Genomic DNA, 18891 nt, shown 5'->3' on the forward strand with positions numbered 1-18891 from the left:
AAAATACTGTAAAATGGCAAAAATCTGGATACACTCTGTGTGAGTTGTAATGAGACTGTTCTGTTTATTTAGCATGTATCACTCCAGAACTTGAAATCATGTGATATAAATAAGATTTGAGCAGGTAAATTACAGAATTAAAACTTATAGAGTTGGTATTACAGCTCCTCTCTCCCTGTAAACCTGTATCCCCAATATATGTACATTTCCAAATTATAGTAAGCCAACATATTATGTATAAGTTATGCTACACTTTCATATTATGTACAAGAAAACACATACAAAAAATTGAAAATTTAAAAGTAAAAGACTAATGTGAAAAGAGGTCTTGTTATTTTCTTTTACTACTATGGATTATCTTACACACATCTATGTAAACATACGTGCACATACCCACATCCAAAGAACGATGGAGTTCCTTGATCTAGATAGAGGAAAGAGCTCCAGTATTCTAATTCTAGTAGGAAGATACAAGGCTTGTAAAGAAATAACCCTTGCAACTATCCATAGTCTTTGTTTTATAAGCTGATAATGAGAAAATGTTGCATTTTTGACCTGGTGAAGATGAGGTAGTCTTAAGTCAACACTTTTTCCCTAATGGATTTTGGTTATATTAAAAGTCAAACTACCATGGACGTAAGTTCTTAGCAAATAAAATAAACTTTTAATGTCACTGCCATGATAGTAAATCCAGGTTTCACATTTAATCGGGAAAATACTGTAAGATAGTCCAAAGATTAAAATTAATACTTCTTGACATCTGTGTAAATCTGTAAAGATTATATTGGTGTCAATCAAATGCTTTATGAACATTTTAAAGTAACTCATTTTTTTAAAAAGTTAATAAGGAAATGTAGTTAAATGTCTTGTCAAAATAATCTCTTCAGATATATCTGTTTTAGTTATTTCATTATCACGTTTGTTTCCTGAATTCATTCTATTTAATTTACTTTAATACTTTTTTATAATCCAAAATATACTTTAATCTTTATAATCCAATACTGAGCCCTACAGCCATAATGTACTTTTTATGACTTTGTTGAATTCAGTGTTCAGTTCAATGTTGCCGTTATAAATGTTGAGAAGACAAAAGTGATTTTCCACTATTTTAAGTTTCTTATGCTCTGCACAGGAGGGTTATTTCACAAGTAACTGAATAGTTCTGAATATAATTTCAAGATCTCATTGTAAACTGATAAGTAGTGGTGTTTCGATGTTCATTGGTCAACTCCACTAACAATTAATTATGGGGCAGTTCTATCAGGAAACTTTTTCCTTCCTATTTCTCTTCTGTGAGGAATTACAGCTCTGAGCACTCTCACTTGTGACATTCTTTCTCTACCCATCACTCTCAAAACACACAAAAGAGAAAGAAAAAAAACACAGCTAAAAGATATGTCTTTGGCATCACAACTAAGTGGTGTAGTTAAAGGTCAGTTGTGAAATTCAGCTTCTATACATGTGATCTTTGCTCAAAAATAGTACTGTGCTTATAGGTGGTGTGACTGTAAGTGGTCTGTTTTCAGATGATTTCTCATTCTCAAAACTCTTACCAAGGATTCTTCAGCCAGTGATCTTAGAACACATCTTGCAACAACTGAATGTTTTGAAAGAGCACATGTTCTGGCTACAATAGTAGCAGCCTTTCAAGTACAAATGGTGATGAGAGATAAAAGACTTGAGGCTCTTCTGCTTAAAAGGGAGGAAGCTGAAAGAAAATGATAGCCATCCCTACATGTGGAAAAGGGTCTTATGGAGAGATTTATAGACCCTTGCTCCCCAAGGCCATTTTATTTCCTAATGACATTTTCTATTCTCAGACAAGTAGTGATAAGTCCAAATGACAGCATTTAATAATAATAGTAAAGATAATGATAATAATGAAGAAAGTAAATGCAATTGTAAAAACAGGCACCTCAATACAAGCCAGTTATCTTGGCATCCAGGGTGATTTTGTATCTGTAAGTTGAAAATATAACAGAAATAAGGACGTTTCCTGTTTTGCTAACAGTTGAGAGGGTAATTCTTAGGATCTTGCTCTATCACCAGAAAATGATGGGTATCACAATTGCTTTTGATAACATAAGAACCCCAGAGGCTAAATATGATTCTAATCTAACATCAAACTCATTCAAGTTGTCATAATACAAATGGAGAGCATCTACTAAAAAGAGCTGTAGAGTCTTCTCTGTGGTTACAGACTTGAGTAAGTGTCTGGCAATAAAGGTTGCACTCTAGTGTCCTTTCCCCAGTTCCACCTTGTTTTGAAAGAAGGAGCTGTTAACAGGTTATTTAAAGCATTAAATGGTATTTTTTTTCTTGGATATTATGGGATTTGTATTGAAGAGTTAGGAAAATTGGGTAGATCACTTGAAGGTAAATAAAATATATGATTGTACTGTGTTGCCTGATGTACTCATTGGTCCTATTAATGCCAGTCTCAAGAGGATTAGGGTAGTTCAGAGAAGAAACTTCCTGTTTTCCTTTACAAAGCTTACTGAAGACTGGGCGCAGTGGTTCACGCCTGTAATCCCAGCATTTTGGGAGGCCGAGGCGGGCAGATTGCGAGGTCAGGAGATCGAGACCATCTTGGTTAACACGATGAAACCCCATCTCTACTAAAAATACAAAAAATTAGCCGGGCGTGGTGGTGGGCGTCTGTAGTCCCAGCTACTCAGGAGACTGAGGCAGGAGAATGGTGTGAACCTGGGAGGCGGAGCTTGCAGTGAGCCGAGATCACGCCACTGCACTCCATCCAGCCTGGGAGACAGAACGAGACTCCGTCTCAAAAAAAAAAAAAAAAAAAAGCTTACTGAAATAGCGAGGTTCCTAGCCAGGATTCGTTGTAATATTGATTGGACAAATGTTAGAAGCAATGGATCAGACACATTAACTCCCCTGGGATGAAGTGTTTTGTTTTCCCACTGGTTTGCTTTGGGGGTGGATCAGAAGATGTACCTTGGGGACAAAGGATATTCCTTACATATTCTGTAGTGACAAAACTTTGTTCCCTGTCCCTAATTTATAAAAGGGTGTTAGTGTGTTCAGAATACTGCTTTAAATTAATTGTACTTTTTCAAAGTTAATAGTTGCAGTACAAAGAGCATTGGACTAGAAGTCAGAAAATCCGGTTTTAATTCACCTAAATATTACCCCTGGTCACTTAATCTTACTGTGTGCTTCAGTTTTACCATATGAGAAATACTGATCTAAAATGCACCCTGCTATCTTAGCTTGGGCTGCCATAACAAAATACCATAGACTGGGTGTCTTAAGCAACAGGAATTTATTTCTTGCAGTTAGTTTTAAAGGCTGGGAAGTCCAACAAGGAACCTGGTAAGGTCTCTCTTCCTGGATTGCAGATGGCTGCCTCCTTGCTGTGTCCTCACATAGTAAGAAAAAAAAGAAGCAAGCTCTTTGGTGTCTGTTCTTACAAGGACACCAGTTCCATCAAGAGAGCCCTACATTCATGACCTCATTTTAAACCTAATTACCTTCCAAAGGTCTTCAAATACTATCATATTGGGACATTGGGGATTAGGGCTTCAACATGTGAATTTTGGGGTAGAGGGGGCATAATTCAATCCATATCACTCACCTTACTAGTGGTAGTGCAAATGAAATAAGGAATATGATAGAGCTACACAAAAATACATTATGAGGTTAGAGTTACTGATGTTTGTTCAATCTCATTTTTAGGTATCTTTTTATATAACAAAGTTTTGTTCTTTTAGCATGTTTTTGAAGCAGTTACTAATGTAAAACTAAATGAAAACAAAATTTCTCTTGATTCTGGCTTTTAATAATTCACTAGTGTATAGCTTGTTAGGTCAACATAACTAGAATATTGTTTTATCACTTTTCAGTACTTCTTTGTTTAAATTTGGCCTTACCTTTTATTGACATAGCTATCTCAATATTTTACCCATTAATGGGAATTGGTAAGATAGATTTCACTCATCTGATGGAAATCATTTTTCCACAATTGTTTGGCATGGATGTTACATCTTTTATTTTGAGACAGAGTCTTGTCACCCAAACTGGAGTGCAGTGGCATAGCTGTAGCTCACTGCAGCCTCAAACTCCTGGGCTCAGGGGATCCTCCTGCCTCAGCCTCCCAAGTAGTTGGGACTATAGGGACACTTCATCAAGCCTGGCTAATATTTTTATTTTTTGTAGAGATGGGGATCTCACGATGTTGCCCAGGCTGGTCTTGAACTAATGGCTTCAAGCAATCTTCCTGCCTTGGCCTCTCAAAGTGCTGGGATTACAGGCATGTGCCGCTGCACCTAGCCTGTTATGTTATTTTTAAAAATGTATATTTAAAAATTGAGTGAATTATTTTCAGTTTCTTACAGAGGAGAAACTAAATGAGGTGGACTTTTAAGTGTTTTTTTTTTTTATGTTAAGCAAAAAGAAAAGCTGTATAATGTGTATGTGTAAGATGATTTCTTTTTTAATGAAAGAAGGACCAAAACTGTGAGAAGAACCTAGTACTTCAGTCAGGCATGATGAAAATTGAACGGAGAAGTAAATAAAGTGTCTTATATTTGTATTTTCTTCTTTTGTTAGTATTCATCCACAGTCGTTCTGGACATTTGTGAAAGAAGAGATAATCTTTATAGCAGGCTATAGGTGTTCTGTTTCCAGGTGAGGTTTACATTTTATGAAAAGTTACATTTTCATAATGTAACTAATGAGGTTACATTTTATGAAATGTGTAGCAATGTGTCTGAAATAATTTCTGTTTAACTAGTTATACTGTATTCTTTCCTTTTTCACTATTTTTATTTTGATAGCTTTAAAGATCAAGTCACCAAAATTCTGTTCATAAATATAGTTGCCCATTAGAAAAGACAGAACTACTTCTGACATCTGTTACCTAAGGAGGAAGTGTGCTCTCAGTACAGGATCAGTGCCAGCTTATGCAGGCCTTCTCCTGTGATCCACCTTGACAGGTGCTCTCTTTTGAAACACTTCTAGTTGTAAACATGTGGTTTTTCTTACTTGTCTTGGACAAAAGTAATACGCTGTAGAAAATCCATTACAAAATGATTTTGCACAGCCATTTAATGTTGAAGATTGCATTGCAAATCCTGGTAGGCCCATTGTTTTGGTAGTAAAGATATATCTTGTTTTAGGCAGTAGAGGAGTATGTGACCTATTGTAAATAATAGTAACAACCAAATGTTGATTAGCTACCATTAGAACAGCAGTGTGCTAGGTGTTTTCACTTTATTATATCAATTTAAGATAATCACTTCTTTTTTTTTTTTTTTTTTTTTTTTTTTTTTTTTTTTTTGAGACGGAGTCTCGCTCTGTCGCCCAGGCTGGAGTGCAGTGGCCGGATCTCAGCTCACTGCAAGCTCCGCCTCCCGGGTTCACGCCATTCTCCGGCCTCAGCCTCCCGAGTAGCTGGGACTACAGGCGCCCGCCACCTCGCCCGGCTAGTTTTTTGTATTTTTAGTAGAGACGGGGTTTCACCGTGTTAGCCAGGATGGTTTCGATCTCCTGACCTCGTGATCCGCCCGTCTCGGCCTCCCAAAGTGCTGGGATTACAGGCTTGAGCCACCGCGCCCGGCCGATAATCACTTCTATATGTGGTTCAGTGCCCTCACTCTATGAGCAAACTAATGTTTAAGCAATCTTCCCCAAAATATACTATCAAGCAGTAGAATTAAGACACTTAAGCATATGTAGGCATACCTTTGAGACACTGCAGGTTAGGTTCCAGGCAACTGTAATAAAGCAAATAGCACAATAAAAGTAGGCATGTGAAGTTTTTGGTTTCCCAGTACATATAAAAGTTATATTTCTACTATATCATAATCTATTAAGTGTGACAGTATACATTACCTTATTAAAAATACCTTGTTGCCAAAAATGCTTATGATTATCTGGGCCTTCAGCTAGTCATAGTCTTTTTGCTGGTAGAAGTTCTCACCCAGATGCTGATGACTACTGATCGATTAGGGTGCTGAAGATATGAGTGGCTGTGGTAATTTTTGAAAATAAGACAATACAGGCCAGATGCAGTGGCTCACGCCTGTAATCCCAGCACTTTGGGAGGCCAAGGCGGGTGGATCATGAGGTCAGGAGATTGAGACCATCCTGGCTAACACATCTCTACTAAACCCCATCTCTACTAAAAATACCAAAAAAAAAAAAAAAAAAAAAAAAAAAAATTAGCCAGGCGTGGTGGCAGGTGTCTGTAGTCCCAGCTACTTAGGAGGCTGAGGCAGGAGAATGGCGTGAACGAGCTTGCAGTGAGCCAAGATGGCGCCACTGCACTCCAGCCTGGGTGACAGAGTGAGACTCTGTCTGAGAGAGAGAGAGAGAGAGAAAGAAAATAAGACAATGCAGTTTGCTGCATGGATTGACTCTTACTTTTGCAAAAGATTTATCTGTAGCACGTGAGGTTGTTTCATCACACAGTAGAACTTTTAGAATTGGACTCAATTCTTTCAAACCCTGCCACTGCTTTATCGACTAAATTCATATAATATTCTAAATTCTTTATTGTCATTTCAACAATGTTCCTAGCTTTTTCACCAGGAGTAGATTCCATCTCAAGAACCAGTTTCTTTGCTCATCCATAAGCAGCAACTCCTCATCTGTTCAAATGTTATGAGATTGCAGAAATTCAGTCACGTCTTTAGACTTCACTTCTAATTCTAGTTCTCTTGCTGTTTCCACCACATCTGCAGTGACTTCCTCCACTAAAGTCTTGAACCCCTCGAAGTCATCCATGAAGGTTGAATTCAGCTTTTTCTAAACTCCTTTTAATGTTCATATTTTGATCTTCTCTTGTGAATCATGAATGTTCATAATGGCATCTAGAATAGTGAATCCTTTTCCAGAAGGTTTTTCATTTACTTTGCTCAGATACATCAGAGGAATCACTATCTATGGCAGCTATAGCCTTACAAAATGTATTTCTTAATAATAAAACTTGAAAGCCAAAATTACTTCTTGATTCATGAGCTACAGAATAGATGTGTTAGCAGGCATGAAAACAATGTTAATCTCCTTGTACATCTCCAGCAGAGCTTCAGGTGACCAGATACATTGTCAATGAGCAATAATATTTTGAAAGGGATCTTTTATTCTGAGTAGTATGTCTCAACAGTGGGCTCAAACTATTCAGTAAACCATGCTGTAGACAGATGTGCTGTCATCCAGGTTTTGTTGTTCCATTCCTATAGCGCAGACAAAGTATATTTATCATAATTCTTAAGGGCCCTAGGACATTTTCAGAATAATAAGTGAGCATTAGCTTCAACTTAAATTCACCAGTTGTATTAGCCTCTAAAAGAGTGTCAGCCTGTCCTTTGAAACTTTGAAGCCAGGCCTTGACTTCTCTCTAGCTGTGAAAGCTCTAGATGGCATCTTGTTCCAGTAGAAGGCTGTTTCATCTACATAGAAAATCTGTTTGTTGTTGCCACCTTCATCAATGTTGTTAGCTAGATCTTCTGGATAACTTGCTGCAGCTTCTATATCAGCTCTTGCTGCTTCAACTTGCACTTTGATGTTACAGAGATGGCTTATTTCCCTAAACCTTATGAACCAACCTCTACTAGCATCAAACTTTTCGTCTGCAGCTTCCTCACCTCTCAGATTTTATAAAATTAGAATTAGGGCCTTGCTCTGGATTAGGCTTTGGTTTAAGGGAGTATTGTGGCTGGTGTAATCTTATATCCAGACCACTACAGCTTTCTCCATATCAACAAAAAGCCTGTTTTGCTTCCTTATCATTCATGAGTTCACTGGAGTAGCACTTTTAATTCCATTCAAGAACTTTTCCTTTGCATTCACAACTTGGCTAAATATTTGGTGCAAGAAACCTAGCATTTGACCTATCACCTCTCCACATGCCTTTCTCACTAAGCCTAATCATTTGTAGCTTTGATTTAAAGTGAGAAATGTGTCTGGGTGCAGTGGCTCATGCTTGTAATCCCAGCACTTTGGGAGGCCAAGGCGGGTGGATCACCTGAGGTCAGGAGTTTGAGACCAGCCTGGCTAACATGGTGAAACCCCATCTCTACCAAAAATATACAAATTAGCTAGGCTTATTGGTGCATGCCTGTAGTCCCAGCTACATCGGAGTCTGGGGCAGGAGAATGGCTTGAACCTGGAAGGCGGAGGTTGCAGGGAGTTGAGATCATGCCATTGCACTCCAGCCTGGGCAATGAGAGTGAAACTCCATCTCAAAAAAAAAAAAAAAAAGAGAGATGTGTGACTCTGCCTTTCATTTGAACATTTAGAGGCCATTGTAGGATTATTAATTGGCCTAATTTCAATATTATTGTATCTCAGGGAATAGGGAGGCCCAAGGAGAAGGAGGGAGTTGGGGATTGACAGGTTGGTAGAGCAGTTAGACATACACAACATTTATTAAGTTTGCTATCTTACATGGACGCGGTGTGTGGTGCCCCCAAAGCAATTACAATAGTAGCATCAAAGATCACTGACCTCAGATCACCGTAACAGGTATAATAATAATGAAAAAGTTTGAAATGTTGCAAGAATTTCCAATATGTGTGCAGAGACATGAAGTGAACACAAATTGTCGGCAAAATGGCAATGATGAAACAAAGGATGTCTGTACTTTTATCACTGTGGAACATACCATTGAAAGAAACTACATGCATAGTGTTTCATTACCCAGTAGGTCAGGTAAGCATGTGGTTAGAGGATCAGCAAGAAGAAGTAAGACATTTTTCTAGTGGGGAGAATTTTGATATTTTAAAAACAAGTGTTGTATTAGTGAGCAAGGGGGAAAAATCAGAACCTCATTGGACTTCTCTGAATTTTTGATTTAGCATTCACACATGTGCACGCCCTCACATGCACACAGACACAGACACATATTTAAAATGTTTCTTACGGGGTAGGGTGGGGAAAGGAGAATATTATATCTTGGCAATCCTTAGGGCCTGTAAAGATCTTCATGTAGCCCTGTTTATGATGATTGTTTTTTGTGTGTAAAGCAAGTGACCTTCTTTAGTTTACATAATCATCCTTGGTTTGTGTTTGGAAGATAAATATGACATTTTAAAATTAAAATACATAACTCACAGTGAACTGCAATTCTGTTGGTTGGACTTGATGAAATGTAAGACAGTGTCAGCCTCCTCTAGTGTCAGAGTGGCTCTTTGAGCAGTTAACATGCAGGTGAATTCTGTACTAGGCAGATTAAGTTAGTTTAAGGTGTCTCCACCACAACATGGTTGTACACGTTTCATAAATGTTTTCATTGAGTGGCAATTGTATTCTTTCAGACTGCCTCTGGATAAGTCTATTTTTCTTTCTAATTTTCTCATGATGTATATACTCATGCTTTCTTAAATTTAAAATTCTTTCAAAAATGTGTTTGTATGTGTGTATTTAGGGAAGAAAGGCAAACTAATATAGAATCAGCGGCCTCATCCTGTAGTTTTCATCAGTATCTCTTGTGAGCTTTTTATAAACATGCCTGGATCTCCACTATCAACCTATTAAATCAGAATCTCATCATATATAGGCTTCTCCCAGCTAATTCTGTTGAATTTCTGTGATTATCAGTCTCTGGGTCCTCGATCAGTGGTTCGCATCAGCGTGGTTGGTCCCTGGACCTGCAGCATCATCATTACCTGTGATGTTGTATAAATTCCAGGGTCCGGTCCACTCACCCATGTCCCTCGATCTGCTGAATCTGTAACTCCTGGGTGGGGCAGCAGGCTGTGTTTTAACAAGTCCTCCTGTGGTTCTATTGTCCACAAAAGTGTGAGATTCACTGCCTTAGATAATTTTAAAGGTCTTATCTTCCACAAATGCTTGTTCTGTCCTGACTACTAAAAGCTTTCAGGACATTGCTTTGTTACCCACTCTTCAGCATTTTATCCTTTTTTATCCAGCTTTTTTGCTTTAAACTTTCTACTTTAATGTCCTTGTAGAATTAATGTCTTTTTTTGTAAAACTTCTCAAATAGTTTGTGGCAGAGGCAAGGTCTTAATCATAAATGATGAATAAAAAGCCCTTTTTCCTGTTGTGTTATGTTCCTATTTGTGGGTTTTTTGGTGATCAGCAACTGTGGAATTATTAACCTTATTTATGGGTAAGAAGCTGAAAGAAGTCTGCCTCCTGGTTTGGTTCTGGAATTGACATGATGCTTGAGACAGATGAGTCATGTTTCATGTGAGGTAGTTGGAGAGATGGCCACCATCTTCTCTTGTCATCCTAGCTAATGTCATTCTCAGCAATAGCTCTGGCAGAGTGGCTCCTTTAAGTCCAATACAATGTGAACTGGCCAGGCAGGATGAGGAATTAGAGCTCTCTCAGCTCACTGTAAGGAAACCTCTTTTTCGGCTCCCAGATGGTTTCCAGAGCTATCAAAATAATATCATTTGCAGGCACTTTTCATGGCTGAAAAGAGCAACTTGGAGAGGAAGAAGAGGACTCTGCAAGCCCTGGGAGAAATGTTTTGCAGCTGGGCAGTGCACATAAATGCCAACTGAATGCTCTTTCAGTTATGTAACTCGCCATTGGGGCTCAACAGTAGAAGAGCCACTCGACAGAAATGAAGAGTACCTCACAGAGCATTTGTACTTGTAAACCAACTTTTCTTTGTGACCCACAAACAGCAATGTGTAAGACATTGTGCTACAATCCTCAAGTCAATCTTACAGTGCTGAAGGGTTGGTAGGCCGCCTGCTGCTCATTAGAGATCCTGTCTGGCTCTTTTCCTGCAGAATGAATGGTAGATTGCTGACACCTGCTTTCCCATCAAGCCTGAGGATGTGAATTGTGCATTAGGAATGTCTGAAAGTGTTTCCTTGTGTCCAAGTTGGTAGAGCTTGGTGCTACCTTGGGAGAAGGGGGTGAGAATTCAGTGCTGGAAGGGGAGATGAGAAAAGCAGTGGTGAGAAACAAATATAAACTGAGATTCTCATCCTCATTTAGTGATTTCTGGTTGTGCTCTTAGTTTGTCCTCGAATTTGGTCACCTTGGAGTAAAAAGATTTGTTCTATACTCAGGAAACCTCAAATATTCTCAAATACGTAGTTAAGACTATGAGCATATTAAAATTAGGATGGAAATAAATTTGGTTGTAAGAACATTACTAAGTTATTTTGAAATAAATTTAGCCTTAAATATGTAAAATTCAAGTTTGTTGGTATGATCAGTATCTTTGCACACTTACGTCCATGTGTCTGTTTTGCCTGTCTTTAGCTGCCATGAAGTCTTTCAATAAAACTGTGGCAGACGGTGGAACACAGGGCCTAATGTGCTGTCTTTAGTCACCGATAAAAAGTGCCTCTTGTATGCAATGCATTATGCTAGTACAAGAGGATTACAAGAAGCACAAGACAGATCCCTAATTTTTCAAGTGCTGGCAGTCTACAGACTATCTGGGAGCAAAGACACATCAGAGGCAGTGCAATACTGTCATACCTCTAACAAGAAAACATGATACTTCCACTATATTTCAGTGGTTTTGGAGAAGGAAGAGAACTGAATTGGATGATGTGGAACTTTCTGGTTACAAAAGGATAAGGAGAATTCATAGAGAGCAAGAGATTGAGGTGTGTGTATGACACTCTTTCCTTGCCGCTAACAGGTTGTGGAATTAAAGAGAATTTACAAAAAAGAAGAATGGCAACATTTTCCCTTGACTCATTTGGACCTGTCATTTGTGAATATTGGCCTCCATTTGCGAACTGTGGATGGAAAGGGTTAGGGTTGGGTCATGGCCTAGGGCCGCAGTTAAATTAACTGGCTCATAATGTGATTGAACTAATGACCTTAGTCTCATTACCACTATGTTTTAACCAGTTGAGTCAATCAAACATTACAGAAAGGGTAATCAAGGTATCTCTTAGAAAGAGACCTGTATTTCTCTAATGACCAGTGATGATGAGCTTTTTTTCATATGTTTGTTTGCCGTATGAATGTCTTCTTTTGAAATGCAAATCAAAACCACAATGAGATACCCTCTCAAGCCAGTTAGAATGGCAGTCATTAAAAAGTTAGGAAACAACAGATGCTGGAGAGGATGTGGAGAAATAGGAATGCTTTTGCACTGTTGGTGGGAGTGTAAATTAGTTCAACCATTGTAGAAGACAGTGTGGTGATTCCTCAAGGATCTAGAACCAGAAATACGATTTGACCCAGTAATCACATTATGGGGTATATACCCAAAGGATTATAAATCATTCTACTATAAAGACACATGCACATTTATGTTTATTGCGGCACTATTCACAATAGCAAAGACTTGGAACCAACCCAGATGCCTATCAGTGATAGACTGGATAAAGAACATGTGGGACATATACACCATAGAATACCATGCAGCCATCAAAAGGATGAGTTCATGTGCTTTGCAGGGACATGAATGAAGGTGGAAACCATCATTCTCAGCAAACTATCACAAGAACAGAAAACCAAACACCACATGTTCTCATAAGTGGGAGTTGAACAATGAGAACACATGGACACAGGGAGGGGAACCACACACACCAGGGCCTGTCGGGGTTCAGGGGCTAGGGGAGGGATAGCATTAGGAGGAATACCTAACATAGATGTTGGGTTAATGGGTGCAGTAAACCACCATGGCACATGTATACCTATGTAACAAACTTGCACATTCTGCCCATGTATCCCAAAACTTAAAGTATAATAAAGAAGTATTTTATATCTAAGATGAAAAGAAGGAGACCTGTATAGCAGTAAACATAGGAGTGAAATAAAAGCCAGGCCCTGTTCTCATGTTACACCCAGGTGTTTATCTCTTCATTCTTAAGTTTTTATACTTTTTTCTGCATCCAGTAAAAATAAGGTGGGCACAACAAAAGACAACATGACTCTCCTGTGTTAGTAATTTACATAATGAAATGCATCACGGTTTTTGCAGAGGATGGTTTGAGCAACAATACTGTTTTCAACTTTAGATGTATGGTATCCCATAAATTTATTGATGGTGCCTTTTTATTCTTCTTTAAAGTCTGAACAACCCAGTCCTGCCAGCTCCAGCTCCAGCTCCAGCTCCAGCTTCACACCATCCCAGACCAGGCAACAAGGTATCAACATCTCCTGCAAACTAGGAGACGCTTTTCTCATAAAACATCTTAATGGCACTTTGGGAGGCCGACGCGGGTGGATCACAAGGTCAGGAGGTCAAGACCATCCTGGCTAACATGGTGAAACCCTGTCTCTACTAAAAATACAAAAAATTAGCCAGGCGTGGTGGCACGCACCTGTAGTCCCAGCTACTCAGGGGGCTGAGGCAGGAGAATCCCTTGGACCTGGGAGGCGGAAGTTGCAGTGAGCCAAGATTGCGCCACTGCACTCCAGCCTGGGCGACATAGCGAGACTCCATCTCAAAAAAAAAAGAAAAAGCAAAACAAAACATCTTAATGCATTGATTTATCACCTATCTTATACTGTTTTATTATTTGAATCATAACTAGGCTTTTATGCAGTTGTATTTATTTCCCTTAGGAATGCAGTTGAGTATTGTTCTGATGTGCAAGGCAAGGCTCTAGAAATTCCCCTTTTTCCAGTCCCTGCCATCAGATTCTCATTGCTACAAAAGGATTATAGACACAGCCCATCCCAGGGAGTTCCCAAAGGAAATACAATAGCAAAAGCTTTAAGAGGCTTTGACATAGGGAAATAGGTTTTCATTTTTCCTCCTGGACATATTTTTTTCCTACGTGTTAATAGTCTTTTTTTAAAGCAATACTAATTGGCTGTCTTTTAAATATACATTTTTCTTTACTCATGATCAAGTGTTAAATTCAGAACAAAGACATTTAAACTAGAATATTTAACTAATTTTCCATTTTTGTGTATGTGGAAAATCTTCAAATGTACACTGTTTTTTACATGAAAAATGCATAGGTATCAAAGTAGAATTTGTGTTTTAGCATAGTATTGAACATTACCTTTTTCATTGACCACACTGAATTCCTGATGGCCTTGAATGTTTTGAAAAGGATTAAATTGTTGTATGTGTTTGGACTAAGGCTAAGCTTCCAGGAAAAAAATAAAATAAAAGACAGTAATCGTTTTGGCTATTCAGAGGTCTCGTTTCACTGACTTCCAAAGAAATAAGCCCACTACAAAAGCAGAAAAATTTGGGTTTTGCAGAATGTGAGATGGTAGGGAGTCAGGATAGTAATAGCTTAGATATCCCTGTCATAGATGAGACTTTAGGAATTGCCTATTCCAGAATGAAAGTGTCTCTCTTTCTTCATTGTCTTTATAACCTCTTCTGTTAAGATTAAAACTACCTATTTTTTGGTCACATTTAGCCTAGTAAAGTGAAAATAAGCCACACCAGTTTGTGTTTGTGTGTGTGTGTTTTCATTTCTGTCCTGTTCTAGAATAAAATTAGAGTTTGGTTTTTTTCTTTTTCCTGTCTGATGCTGGATACTGTCCTGATTTTTCTGTGTACCTGATTTATTACATGGTCTTATTTATGTTTATACTTGCGGGTATTGTGCCAGTAATTTCTTAAAAAGTAAAATGAAAATTGGCTGCTTAAAATTGCTGCGACAAGACCTTGTGTCCAAGATCAATATGAAGATCAGAGGTAGGATATTACACCATGGAATTGAAATACTTTATAATCTGAACTTGACTGAAATGCTTGCTTGACCTGAAATTGACCTTGAAATAAAAGGAACAGCTAAACCTTAATAGATCAAAAACTACCACACAAAGGCTACATTGCCAAGAACAAGTTACAACCACAGTGATTTATTAATCTCAACTTTTCAATACATGGATTAACCTAACAAAACATTCAATTTACTAATAGATTTTTCTTTTTCTTTTTATGTGTAATTTTTCTTAGGGAAGAAAAATACACAGAAAAAAAATTCCTAGAAAATAGAGATTCTTTAATGAACATTTTGGGAATCTTATGAAAACAATAGTGTTTTGGCAGAGATTGCATTTTAGAAACTATACCAAATTTGCCTTGTAAATTGTATAAATATATGTGATGATTATTTTTAACAAGTCTTCAGTGCTGGTAAGCATCCCCCTGTTTCTAATATGACTAAGTGTGTTTGAGTATATGTTTGATTGTCTGTGGTTCATTGTCATTACTCAGGTCCTTTGAGGTCTATAATGAAAGATCTGCATTCCGATGACAATGAGGAGGAATCAGATGAAGTGGAGGATAACGACAATGACTCTGAAATGGAGAGACCTGTAAATAGAGGAGGCAGCCGAAGTCGCAGGTGAGTGTCTTGGAAGGAAAGGGGTTGCCTGTGATGAAGTCAGACTCTCACAAGCCCTGCTGCGATGATCACAGCAAAGGTGTGAAACACCAAAAATGGCAGTAGATGGTCACATTCATTTGATGCAGGGTCTCCTTGGCATGCCTACACCTGCTTTACAGGGAACTATTTCTCCTTTTTCTCAGAAAGAGACTTTTCCTCTAAAAATTTTATAGGAAAAAGTCACATTAGATGTCCTTGTCCTTGGAAATGTATGCCAAGTGGCATGACTGACTGTTGAACTAAAGTCTGTTTTCATTTAAAGAGTTTGTGTCGATCGACTGCTGGAGATATTCTCAGAATTTAAAGAAATGTGTTTGCTGATGGTAGTTAGAAATACATAATTGGCTCTAGCGAATTATGTGTGTGACCTAATTAAAACTAGGATCACCTATGTGTTTTCCAAAAAATAAATTCCTTTTAAGTGTGCTGACAATTAGGTGCCTTAAGTAGCTTTAATGCTGTGAGGCATAATTCTGTGTTATAAGATGGTAATTCATGTGACTTATAATTAATAGTCAACTTGAAATTGCCCTGAGGATTTTATTTCTTTATCATGAGGAAAACAAATAGGCATGCTTACTTTAATTTGTCTTGAGTGGAAAAAATACAATCTACTTGAACTTAAAATCCAATTACATTTATAATATATTGCATTAAATCTTTCCCTGTTATCCATTACTATGTAGAAGACCCTAAGATTCAAAAAAAAAAAAAAAAAATGCAGTCTTAACCCAAGCTAGAGAGGATGATTCCTAATTGCCAATGCTTTATCCTCTGAGAAGAGCCTCCTTAGGGTGTGTGCCCCATCAGATATCTCAGTGACTGTTTTTTATGGTCATATTCAACCCCTGTTTCTCTCCTTGTCTCTCAGACTTACCTGTCAGCATTCCTTTTAAATAGGAGAATATAACCTCTTTAATATGACCATGGCCTTATAACATTTCCCTTTAGAAGTCTTTTGTCGGATAAAAAGGAAACTAGTAGGGGAAAAAAGACCTCAAAATGACTGAAACTTAAAGTAGCTTACTTATGGCCGGGCGCGGTGGCTCAAGCCTGTAATCCCAGCACTTTGGGAGGCCGAGACGGGCGGATCACGAGGTCAGGAGATCGAGACCATCCTGGTTAACACGGTGAAACCCCGTCTCTACTAAAAAATACAAAAAACTAGCCGGCCGAGGTGCCGGACGCCTGTAGTCCCAGCTACTCGGGAGGCGGAGGCAGGAGAATGGCGTGAACCCGGGAGGCGGAGCTTGCAGTGAGCTGAGATCCGGCCACTGCACTCCAGCCTGGGTGACAGCGCGAGACTCCGTCTCAAAAAAAAAAAAAAAAAAAAAAAGTAGCTTACTTATACCAACCAAAATCCTGACCACTGGCTGCTCTCAAATTTAGCTGATGAAAACTGCGTGACTTATTTAGATGATTTCCCAAGTTGTTATTTAGAAGATCTGGATATTCTATGATTAGTTGCTGCCCACCTACTTATTGCTTCAACCCCTGAGTCCGTGTGGTCATCGTATAGGCTTGTGAGTCATCTGATATAGATATACATTGTGGCGGCTGCTTTTCTTGTTCCCCGCCTGACATGTGCTGTGTTAGCATGGCAGTGCCAGTGTAACATTTGATCTTCACTGCACTTGTGAAGTCTCAACTGTTTAATCAGTTTAAATACTCAGCCTTCCACTTCACTCAAGAAGCATTTTAAAACAGCGCTTCAACTGAACACTTCATTAATGTAATTTAGTTAAGAAAAACAAGTTCTATCAGTTTTTGCTAAAAGGATGTCCCAGTGTATCCTTTTCATTTCCTATCTTGTATCTTGTCTGTCTGAATACATTATAGAGCTAGAATGTGATTGCCTATTCAGAGTGAAAGAAAAACTATCCTGATTTCTAAAACAGTTTCTGTTTCTGAGAAGCATATTACATTAGGTGCTATATAACCAGAGAGATGGGGAACAAACACTGAAAGAGGACATCTCTGAGGGAGGACTACATTCAGCACGGTAGAATAAAGAAATCTCTCCTATTGTGGATAAAAGAAAATTCCATTTTCTTCTGAAAAGAAAAAATGGGGAGGAAGTGGTGTGTATTGTCTTTGCTTGTTTAATTTTTAAAAGATATCATTGTAGTTTTCCAAATCAGTTATTCCAAACATACCATTTCTTTGTGTTGTTGTAGCGGATTTCCAATGAATTGTTGTATCAGTGTTGAGAACTGGAGACAGCCTTGAATAATGACACAGTAGAAATGATTGGTAGTGGTTCTAGCATGCCGGGCTCCACATGTTCAATCCTTAGATGTCACTCTGTGCTGTCAGTGGTGCAGGGCTGTTTTCCACATTCTTTATGAAGTTTCATTTATGTAGTTGCTTCTTCCCCTGCAGCGTGTATTCTAGACACGTTTGTAACTTTTTCATCTGTAACAGAGAGAAGGAAGGGAAAATAAAGGTAGTAATCTACACACTGTCTTAATTTTGCTGACCTTCTGTAAGCTTGAGTAGCATGCTTGATCATAGTAGGTGCGTAGAGCAGGAGAAGGGAGATGAATGAATAAATGACCCCAGTAAAGTATAATAACTGAGCACTAGCTTTGGGCCACATTGCTTGTATTTGAATTCCAGAGCCACCATTTTTACTTGTTACCCTAGATGAATGACCCAGTCTTTCTAAGTCTCAGTTTACTCATCTGTGAAACAGGAGATCATGAAAAGAGAAATGGCAGGTAAAGCACTTAACACAGTTCCAGTTACAAAGTAAGTACCAATACATGTTAGTGGCTGTGAGTTAAAATGAACTTGTCAAGGGTTAGTGTTTGGATTCTGTGTTTTCCATGCCTATTTCTATGGGTATTTCAAGAATCATCTGTTTGTAATGATATTCATAACTTGTCTCTTTCTTTTCAGAGTTAGCTTAAGTGATGGCAGCGATAGTGAAAGCAGTTCTGCTTCTTCACCCCTACATCATGAACCTCCGCCACCCTTATTAAAAACCAACAACAACCAGGTAAATTGTGGGGTTTGCACTTTGCAAGACTCTGCAGAGCTAGGTGTAATCACTTTTACAAAGCATGCAAAACTTTCATCCCTGAATTTTAAACAAACTTCCTCTTGTTGCCAAATAGATGGGAGGCCACAGCCTTTGGAATAAACACATAGTTAGGGTAAAAGAGGTTCTGTTGTCATGAGAAGATGAATATGTTCCATCCAATGGGTTAATTAAGTTGGTACAATAAGAGAGGGTGACAAAAAGTATTTCCAATTTACCATTTACTCCTGATTTCTGTATACTTTACACCTCAGCAGTAAGTAGGTGCCTTAATTAGGAAGAATATGACCTTTGGGGCTAGTATAAAGCCTGGTTCTTTACCACTGGTAATTTACTGGTGGGAAAATTAACTTTTAGCTTTTGATTCTCAGTTTCATTATCTGTAAATGACATTAACACTACCTTTTAGGTTATTGGGAAGATGACAGATAATATATATAAAGAGCAAAAGGCAGTGCACAGCCCCTACTTGGCACTCATTGATGGTAGTTTATTATTATAGGTGTTTGGCCTCAGTTTTCTCGTCCAAGATAAAAGGATTATTACTTGGATTTTAAGGAATAATTAATAAAA

General features: G+C 38.3%; 1 protein-coding gene across 7 annotated transcripts in view; it reads left to right on the forward strand.

Moving 5' to 3' along the window:
* Positions 1 to 18891, forward strand: part of MLLT3 (MLLT3 super elongation complex subunit) — a 284749-nt gene that overhangs the window by 250643 nt on the left and 15215 nt on the right. For all 7 annotated transcript variants that reach the window (XM_005581643.5, XM_074017382.1, XM_074017380.1 and 4 more), the window contains 3 exons: positions 12986 to 13061; positions 15104 to 15233; positions 18177 to 18276. In XM_005581643.5, the coding sequence (XP_005581700.1) occupies positions 12986 to 13061; positions 15104 to 15233; positions 18177 to 18276 (306 nt within the window). The remainder of the gene's footprint in view (positions 1 to 12985; positions 13062 to 15103; positions 15234 to 18176; positions 18277 to 18891) is intronic.

The sequence above is a fragment of the Macaca fascicularis genome, chromosome 15 (genome assembly GCF_037993035.2).
Source record: "Macaca fascicularis isolate 582-1 chromosome 15, T2T-MFA8v1.1".
In the NCBI taxonomy this organism is placed as follows: Eukaryota; Metazoa; Chordata; class Mammalia; order Primates; family Cercopithecidae; genus Macaca; species Macaca fascicularis.